This window comes from Equus quagga, chromosome 4 (genome assembly GCF_021613505.1).
Source record: "Equus quagga isolate Etosha38 chromosome 4, UCLA_HA_Equagga_1.0, whole genome shotgun sequence".
NCBI lineage: Eukaryota > Metazoa > Chordata > Mammalia > Perissodactyla > Equidae > Equus > Equus quagga.
The window spans coordinates 26,250,087-26,259,894 of record NC_060270.1 but is presented as its reverse complement, the minus strand read 5'-3'; the positions used below and the strand labels follow the sequence as shown (position 1 = coordinate 26,259,894).

Here is a 9,808-nt window from a genome sequence, read left to right as displayed (position 1 = left end):
AGTTATTTCTAGTGAGAGAAGGATAGTGTGGAGAAAAATGTCTTGTACTTAGGAGATTTTAGAACTGTAAGGAATCTTAGGATTCTTTATTTAGTTACATAATTTAGTATAACTACCTGCTTGTTTTGAAGAGGAGTATGAGGCCCAGACACTCTCCCAAGTTCACCCATTGAAGGTCTGAAGTGAGAGAAAGATAACACTCAATAAAACCTAGGTCTCCCATGTACCACCAGCTCTATAACCCACTTTCCCTAGTTCTTAGCAGTTGGGAAAGCGGTGATGGCTGTAGGGTGGAACAGTAATAAAAGGAAGCACATTGTGCTAAGAGCATACATGCTACTCTTCTTGGCATGCTGAATACTGTTCTTGGGTCTTTCTGAGCCCTTCCTCCACCATTAAAGTCTCTTGTACCCCTTCATCGGTGTGTTCTCGGCTGATTCACTCTTCTTATATGGTTATATTTTTGTCTTGGGGAAAAACTAAATTAAGTACAGGCTACTGTGGTTTTGAGATACTTTAGGTCACCGATTCGTTTCTATGCAAAAAGACATTTTAAGAAGTAGAGAGGAGGAAGGTGGCAGAGATTTCTAAAGGGACAGAATACCTGCCCTTGATTTTTTCCTTAGACGTAAATGTCTTAGATAATTTAAACTGTTATGACGATGGCATAACCTAAATGCTTCCACACAAACGCAGTTACTTTAAAGGAGGAGAAGGAGGTAAGAAGAGAGGGAATATCACATTTTGTACATAGGGGAAAAAAAGGTTATTACGTAGGAATTCATGAAATATTAAAAAGTTTTCCTATAGGGATGATTGGAAAGAAAATGAATCCTCCTATCAATTCCAAATGCAAATGAATTAGAGAAAAATGCAGTCAAATAAGCAGAGGTACGTACTTACCCCTCTCCCAAGGGAAGATGAGGTCTTATTAAGGTAGCTAGTACTATGCAAAATGTTTTGAGTGCCAGTTGAGAAGTGGTACAGATACGGGAAACGTAAGCATTCACTTTCATTGGTAAGGTAAGGTGACGCAAGAATTGTGACTGCAGCCTCTGCTTGGCGTCCAGTCGTGGCGACTCCGCATGCTGCAGGTGGAGGAGCTGGCTAGGGAGAGGAGAGCTGGGACGCGGTTCTGCAATCTACACTCGCAGGGGTCTGTCCTGCCTCCAAGGCTGCATTGCAGTGGGGTGTGAAAAGTTCGTGTGTACCAAAGCTTAGGGGGCCCTTCTGTAGCAGGAGGGACTCGAAGGACACGGAGGAACATGATCTCATCTAAGGCATGTGATTCTGAGGTGCTCAGGGTCCTGCACACCCCAACTTGGGCTGAAAAGCGAACTGCCAAAACAGCAGCCCTTGCAGGCGCCCAGAGCTGCGGGTGCAGTGTTTCCTCCCGTCCGGCAAGGGCCGCTAGGAGCGAGTCCCCGCGTGGGGCGACTCTCGTTGGCCGCTCGTCTCTGTAGCCCGCCCGCAGCCGCGGGTGGGAGGGAGAGGAGGCCGCCAGCACGCGTGCGCGCTCCGTCGGTGCGGCGAGCCTGCGTGCGTGAGTGGGAGGTGGCAGGCCTCAGCCTCTGGCCTTCACGGCTGTCGGTCCCGGCGCGACGTCTCGAGTCATGAACCGGTTTGGTACCCGGTTAGTGGGAGCCACGGCTACCCCGTCGGCGCCACCGAAAGCCCGCGGCAATGAAAACCTCGACAAAATTGATATGTCTTTGGGTGAGGAGCCGAGTTGGACCGAGTTGGAGTGGGGGGAGGGCTGGGTGGAACCAAGTCCCGCGGTTTGTGGGGGAAGGGGCAGTTGGCCGCCGTTGTCGATCGAGTTTTCTCACGGGTGGGCGGAACCAGGGGAGGGCCCTGGGCGCGGAGGCTGGACAGGCTGGTGCGGGGGTCGAGCCGGAGGGACCCGGGCGTCCCCACGGCTGGGCTGTCTGAGGAGGGGCTGTGGGGGCGGGGGGCGCCCGGGCCCGGAGGGTTGGAGGGGCCAGGGGTGCGGACCGTTTCCCCCCCCAAGAGGCGCTACCACTCGCGGGTGAGCCGGCTCTTTGTGAGGATCGCTCGGCGGGGCTGCCTGGAGCGTGTTGGCGGTGGGCGTTCTCGGGGAGAGGGGAAGGTCGCCTAAGCTCTTCCTCCGGAGGAGGCTCCTGGAGAGCCCCGGCGGGGCTGCGCGCCTTGGAAATCCGTGCTGCCCGAGAGGGGCTGGTTGGCCCTTTCTGCGCCCGGCCTCTGCCTGGCGCTGTGGGAGAAGCGGAGGGACGCCCCCGAGAGTTGTCGCTGTGACAGGCGCCAGCCCGCGGGGCGCCGACCCGGGAGCGTGTGGCAGACGGAACACAGCGCCAGGCAGGGACTTCATCAGATGGTGCTGTGTTAGGCGGCGCTAGGGAAGCGCGTTCTCCTTAGCCAGGCCTCCCGGTTCGTTGATTAGAAAATTATGAAGCAGAAACCGGGGGCGGGGGGGGGGGCAATTACGAGGGTTGACGGGAGCCGGGTACGGCGCGGAGTCTAGCACGTAGAAGGGGGGAGTGGTTTGGTGAGGATCGTGTGAAAATCGGGAGGACTGGTGATTCAATTAAAAATTCCCACCGAACTCTACTGAGGCACTAGTCTCTCTGTTCGGCTCAGCTGGTTAAAAAGTAATCCCGTTTTTACCGGGATTCAAGTCATGGTGTTAGATGTGGTCAGCTGCCTGTTGTTTCTGTGGCCCACAGTTTTCTGGATATTTGAGAAGTACCTGACTCATGGGTGCCGCTGTGTAACTTTTCCGAGGATGGTAGCTTTCTCTTGTTGTGGTTTATCTGCAAAGGTTTAGTCAAAAGTCAAGAACTCTTGGTTTCTCTGATTGCCACGAGTCAGATCCCAGTATATGAATTAACTAAATCATCAGAAATAATAGGTTTGGCCTCGTCTTGTCTTAGTGCTAGTCAATAATGAAGGCTATAGAAATGAGAAATCTTTTGAGCTAATAAGGCCAAGAAAAAGTATAATAACGGATATTTATTGATGCTTACTACCTGCCATGCACTGGACTAAGCATTTTATCTGTAACTCGGTTTATCCTCATAATAACCGTTCTATGAGGTATGAGCTCCTGTTGAGAAAGAGCCTAGAATCCAGAACCACGCTGTCCCAGTTCAAATCCTGCCTCTGCCACTTATTAGCCATGTGGTCATGGGCAGATGACTTCTCAGTGCCTCATCTGTAAAAAGGTGCATAACTGTGCTTGTCTGCCTCAGAGGGTGGTTGTATTAAAATGAGCCAGTAGGCATATATAAACCGTTTAGAACAGTACCTGGTACACAGTAAGCATTGTATGACATATACACACACTAAGCTATTATTGTTATTCCCATTTTACAAAACCTGAGGCGTAGAGAAATTAAATAGCTTGCCTAAATTCAAACAACAAGTAAGTGGTGGAGCCAGCATTTCAGTCTGGCTCTAGGGCCCCAAGCTTTAGCTGTTGTAGGAAGTGTTAAACGTGTGTTTTCATAACCAATACGTTTCTTAAGTTTCTAGGTTTTTTGTATGTATTTTGTTTGGTCATTAGGATGTACAAGTGAAGAAAACTTCTCTAAATAGGTAGAAATGTAGAGCTGTGGATGGCTAAAGTAGAGCTTGGCCCCTTTTCTCCTCTCCAAGAACATACAGCATTCTGTCAGGTGCCTTTTTTTTTTGATGAGAATTTTACAGAGATGGGATGAAGAAATGATATCTATTTCACAGTTATTATGCTTTGTGAATATATTGTGAATATTATGCTTTGTGATTGTATCTGGAGAGGTTTTAGAATCTAATTCGGGTTACCGATAAACTGGCCTTATTGTGGCTCAGTTTCTTAATTTGAAAATGGGTAGTATAATAATTTCATAGAATTGTGAGAATTAAATGAATACATGTCAGAAGAAGGCCTCTTAGTACTCAGTTACTAGTATTATTATTACCGTGTATATACCCTTAGTGTTATAACAGAAACTTATAAAAGTAGTTCATCGTAATGGTTTGGTTTTTTTTTTCCTTCTGTTACCTACCCTATCTACTCCTTGAGTAGGAGAAAGCCATTTTCTTCTTTTGAATTAGAAGAATCCTCTCTGCCACATTTAACTTGAGGATTTAGACAATAAAATGTTTAAATATAAAACAAAATGTTATGTTTGATATGCATTTCTACTTTTAATGTTTAGTTATGTTATATTCCATAATGCTCTTCTTTAAAATTAACCTGGTTAGTCAAAAGTATACTCTGCTTCTTTTTTTTTTAATGGTCCCCAGACAAAATTCATTTCTTTGGTTTGCTCTCATGGCTCTGAGATTTCAGACTTCTGGTGAAGAAGTAGTAGCATCTTGTAAAAAGAAAGTAGTACTTCAAAAGTAGTGTCTTTCTGACTGTAGTTTTCCCTTTCTGCTCACTGAGAATTTAAGTTCATGTATCTGATGTTCATGAAACCTTTTTTTTTTTTTAAACTGTTTTTGAGTGTCTTTAACTTTGATGAACTCTTGTAGTTGAAGGATTGATCTCAAGGAGATAAGGAAGTACTTTGGGGGACATTTGAATGATTTTATTCGAGTATTTGTTTGAATGTGATTGAGAGTCTTAAAGATAGCAGGTAGATGAGATAGAATAGTAATATGTAAGAAAGGATCCCTATTATCTATATTTCCTTCTTTGACTTCAGAAAAGACTAATTATATTAATATAATTGTTAGATTATGTGTTTAGAGCACTTTGGAAAACATAACTGAGGTTATGTTTTACTTTCCTTTGTTAAATTTTATTAAGAAGTTGTTGACCATGTTCAATTTCTTTAGTTTATTTTCTTTATCAGTCATTAAAATTAATGTTGGAGTTGAGACTGTGGAAAAATGGATATGTCTAAAATGAGTATTTTTGGCTTCTAGTAACTTCCTTTTAACAGATGCAAATAGGAATTTGGAGTACATTTACTTTCGTAATCTTTACGTTTTTCTGTTGTGGAATTTGAACAATGTGGTGTTTGTGAATTACTTTGGGGAGTTTGAAAGTGTTTTTGGAAATAATGAGGCTTAGATCAGCAGAGAAAGAAAAGGAAACTCTGAATTACTTTGCTAGTGGAGTAGAGAACTAATAGTGTTTTCTTCTTGTACTTTATCTTTTTTATGGTACTTGTTTAATTTTGTATTTACCATTTACATGTCTGTTTCCATCAGTAATTTTAAACTTATTGAGAGCAGGGACGATATTTTACTTTCCTTTGTTTCTTACAGCACAGCTTGCCATCTGTATTCATTGCACATAGTATATACTCCATAAATATTTGTTGTATTGAGCTGAACTTAGAAATTTTATGTTTTAATTGAATGATTTATTTTTTGGCCACCTATGGTTTTATTGAAAGGTGGTCATCTTTAAAAACTGGAGACTTCTGTGATTATGAAAAATAAGTATGAATAATTTTTGTAATCAGACTTTCGCTTATTTACATTTATCGGGGAAAGAAATACTATGGATAACAAATCTTCATTAATTGGTAGATCTGCTCTGGGCTATTGATTTGAACTTTTCCTACAAAACCTTTTTTCAGTGCTCCTAGTATATTGGCTGATTAGAGCTTTTATCTTCTTATCATTATTATCCTCTTATGGAAGTGCTTTCAAAGTAGAAAAGAAGTTAGGAACATAGGAAATCTATCAACTAGAAAAGGAGACAGATGGGGCCGGCCCTGTAGCCAAGTGGTTAAGTTCAGGAGCTCTGTTTTGGCAGCTCGGGGTTTCGCCGGTTGGAATCCTGGGCGCAGACATGGCACCACTCATCAGGCCATGCTGAGGCAGCGTCCCACATGCCACAACTAGAAGGACACACAACTAAAATATACAACTTTGTAGTGGGGGGATTTGGGGATAAAAAGGAGACAACAAAAAACAAAAAAAGAGAAGATTGGCAACAGTTGTTAGCTCAGGTGCCAATCTTTAAAAAAAAAGAGAGACAGAGTAATTGTGTCATTAAGTTAAAATAATCATCACATTTCTTCTATCACAGATGATATCATCAAATTGAATCGAAAGGAAGGAAAGAAGCAGAATTTTCCGAGACTAAATAGAAGACTCCAGCAAAGTGGTGCCCGGCAATTCAGGATGAGAGTACGATGGGGAATCCAACAGAATTCTGGTAAGTTTTGCAAATAAGCTTTAATAAAGAGCTGTTCTTTGTGGGTTCATAGTATGCTATCTTTAGTGCATACTTTGAACATGGAGGAAATATATCAGTATCCTTTGTGATTTGTATTTTTCTCTTCTTTGGTTTTCCTTTAATCTTAAAATCTGGTAAACATTTAAATTGCCTTAAATAGGTGGTAACACTGTTTCTTAAAAACATTAAGTCATTTTAAAGTAACCTTAGTATATAGTTCAAATTATATCGAGGGCTATAGAATTGTAAAGGATCTTAATGTTGTTATCATGAGGTCTTATCTCCTTCACAGTTAGATGTTCCTTTAACAGTCTGTCTGATGGATGACTGTATAACTCCAGCTTAAATATATTCAGTGAAAGAGCATAACACCTCAAAACACAACTTACTCCATTATTGGAGACAGCTCTGTTTACTAGAAAATTTTCTTAATTTGAATTAAATCACGTCTGCCTATTAATACTACAGAGTTATAGAAAGCAAACTCTATTTTCTATATGAGAACCTTTTAAATATGTGGAGACTACTATTCTGCATAGAAAATGACTTCCAGACTGTATCTTATCATCCAAGACCCTTAGGATTTGTTAAATCCTCCAAAGGTGACACTCAGAATTGAATGTTTTAGATGTTATCTAAGAATCTTGGAACTCTACATATATAGTTATTTTCGGTAATCTGGAAACTTGTTTATTTATAACCATCTTGTTCCAAAATGGATTTAAGGCAGTAACTGGGAGCACTGTTAATCATGTATGACTCATTAACTTTTTTAGCAGTTGTTTCACTGTTTTAGAATAAATCTCTGTTCAAATTTTAAAAACTCTACAACTTTTTTACACATATGAAAAAGTATATGATAAACCAGCTCCCAAGTTTTTATCCTATATGTTGAAAAACATAAAAGATATTCTACTCTCCAGTGGGTTGAATATATTTAGTTCTATGTTTAACAGCTAATATGCCAGCATATCCTCAAAATATGTCTGTAACTGAAATTATACCATCCAAAAAAATTTATTCTTCCCTAATAATTTCTTGAACAGCTGAACCCAAGCAAGTAAATTTTGTGACAAGTATTTAGTTATAGCGAATGAATATTTAATTCCGGTGATTATATTTAAAGATTTCTTATAAATGTTACTCAACATAACCGTATTTTATATGATTTGTTTTAAAATAAGTTCAGAGTTCATAGAAGCCAGGATTATATTCATTTATGCTAACTATATGTTAAATACCTGGTAAATGCTCTGAACTGACCAGGTTCTCTGGGTATGTAAAGGTGTGGTCTTTTACTTCAACAGAGTAACAGAGAGAAGTTAGATAACAGATAAGATAGAAAACATACAGTTGAGGGGCCACCTTGTGGCGTGGCCAAGTGGTTAAGTTTGCGCACTTTCAGTGGCCCAGGGTTTCACTGGTTCGGACCCTGGGTGCAGACCTCGCACCAATCATCAGGCCATGCTTAAGTGGTGTCCCGCATAGCTCAACTAGAAGGACCTACAACTAGAATATACAACTATGTACTGGGGGGCTTTGGGGAGGAGAAAAAAAAGAGGAAGATTGGCAACACACATTAGCTCAGGGCCAATCTTAAAAAAAAAAAAAAAAAGAATTCCAGCATCTCCTCTAAAAAAAAAAAAAGAAAACAGAGTTGAGAATTGTTATAAGAGAAATTCCAGTAGTACTACGGGACTTTCGATAGGGATTTTGTGCTAAGAAAATCAGTGGTGATTTTATTGATAAGGTGAAATAGAATCTGGTCCATAAGGGAACAGAAAAGCTTTCCTTTTATGGGGTTTGTGATCTGAGCCTTGAGATAAATGATGTCTAGGGGCAGCTTAGGATCTTGTAAGATTGAACTTGCACTTGTATGTTCTCCACTTACATGTGACAGGGCCTAAAATAGAACAGCTGCTGCTGTCACTGAATGTGCAGAGAGATATTAAACTCTGATTGGTTAGAAGTTGAGATTTCCACGTTGTAATTTCAGTGAGGATGTTCACTTGAGGTAAGAGAACAAGTAGGACAGAGAGCCCTTGGCAGATACTCAAATTATTTTTGATGGCTGAACAAATACGTGAATAAACTCTTCCTAATTCTGTGCCTGAAATATAATTTGGTCAGTCAATAAATACTCATACAGTGTCCTTCAGTGGTGGAATACTGTACAGCAGTGGTTCTCAAAGTGTTGTCCAGGGACCCTGGGGAATCCTTGAGATTCAAGGGGGTCCACAAGGTCAGAAATATTTTTATAATAATACTAAGACATTAATTGTGTTTTTACTCTTGTTCTCTCATGAATGTACATTGGACTTTTCCAGAGTCTGCACAACATGTGAAAGTTAAAACAGATTGAGTGCAGAAGCAGATATGAGAATCTAGCTATCTTCCATTAAGCCAGATGCTGAAGAGATTTGCAAAAATGGAAAACAATGCTGCTCTTCCTAGCAAATATTTTTGTTTTGGAAAATAGTTTTTACTTTTCATTAAAGATGTTGTTTGTCCTACATGGAGGGGGTTTATTACTCTTGTTTTAATGAAATAATAAGTAGTTTTTAAATGTCTTAGTTTTCACGTCTAGTATGGTAAGTATCAGTAAACGTAAACCCACAGAAACAAAAACTCTTTGGGGTCTTAAATAAATTTTAAGAGGGTAAAGAGGTCCTGAGACAAAAAAGTTTGGTAGAAGAGACAGGGAAATATTTGTATATTGCTTTGGAAAGGAACCAGTTGTATGATTACATACATTCTGTGATATGACATTTCCTAGAAAACTTCTCAAATCTTCATGTAAGTGATCAGACTCCAGAAATTATTGAGGCAAGTGGATGTTGGTGTCAAAGAAGTTCTTGAAGAGTTTCAAAGGAAAGATGAACATTCCTGTCTCTAATTTTAGTTGTTCTCAGCCTTGGTTGCACCTGTAGAGCTTTATAAAGTAGACTGATAGTCTGGCTGCACTTCATTTCTACTGAATGAAAATCTGCAGAAGTAGGGCCTGTGGAATTTTTTTAAAGCTCTGTATGTGGCTAAACTGCCCCTCCGATGGAGCTGAAAATGTGAAAGGATCTTCAGAGATAGTAGTTCAAGTAATGAGAATGAAGACCCTCTGGAAAGACAGAAGAGAACTTTTTGGAGGGGCTAAATGGATGAAAACTAAGAAAAGACTATTGCATGAGATGATGTCTTCAGTACTTCATAGTGCTTTCAGAGTATATGAAGGTTACAGAGGGTAAGAACGGAGAGAAATTGAAGCAATATGTAAAGGTCTTTATTTGTGAAATGTGCAATGAAAGAGTGAAAAATAGAACCATTGCTAAAACTGAGGTACAGCTAGTGAAGTTTGTTCAGACATACAAAGGGAGGGAGAGGGAAGGGATGATCCAGGTTTGCTAGAAGGTAAAGGAGAAGAAGCCACTGATAAGAGAGAAATAAAAGTTAGTGGAAAGAATCATGAGTATGGGAACAATGACAATAACCGTCAGAAATAGAAGGCACCCAGAAATAGAATTCTATCCCATACTTTTCTCCTTTTAATTAATTGTATTCTTTCTCATGAGTCTTTCTCATTTAAGCATAAAACTTTGGTGTATTAAGAAATTCATCTATTTAATCTCTCTTTTTGCTCTACTAATTCATTCTTTT

General features: G+C 40.4%; 1 protein-coding gene across 1 annotated transcript in view; it reads left to right on the top strand.

Annotated features, from left to right (window-relative positions):
* Positions 1-1,506: 1,506 nt before the first annotated feature.
* The window catches only part of FYTTD1 (forty-two-three domain containing 1), a 28,476-nt gene continuing 20,174 nt past the window's right edge, over positions 1,507-9,808 (top strand). The window contains exons 1-2 of the mRNA XM_046658939.1: positions 1,507-1,716; positions 6,011-6,139. Coding sequence (XP_046514895.1) covers positions 1,614-1,716; positions 6,011-6,139 — 232 coding nt within the window. The 5' untranslated portion in view covers positions 1,507-1,613. The remainder of the gene's footprint in view (positions 1,717-6,010; positions 6,140-9,808) is intronic.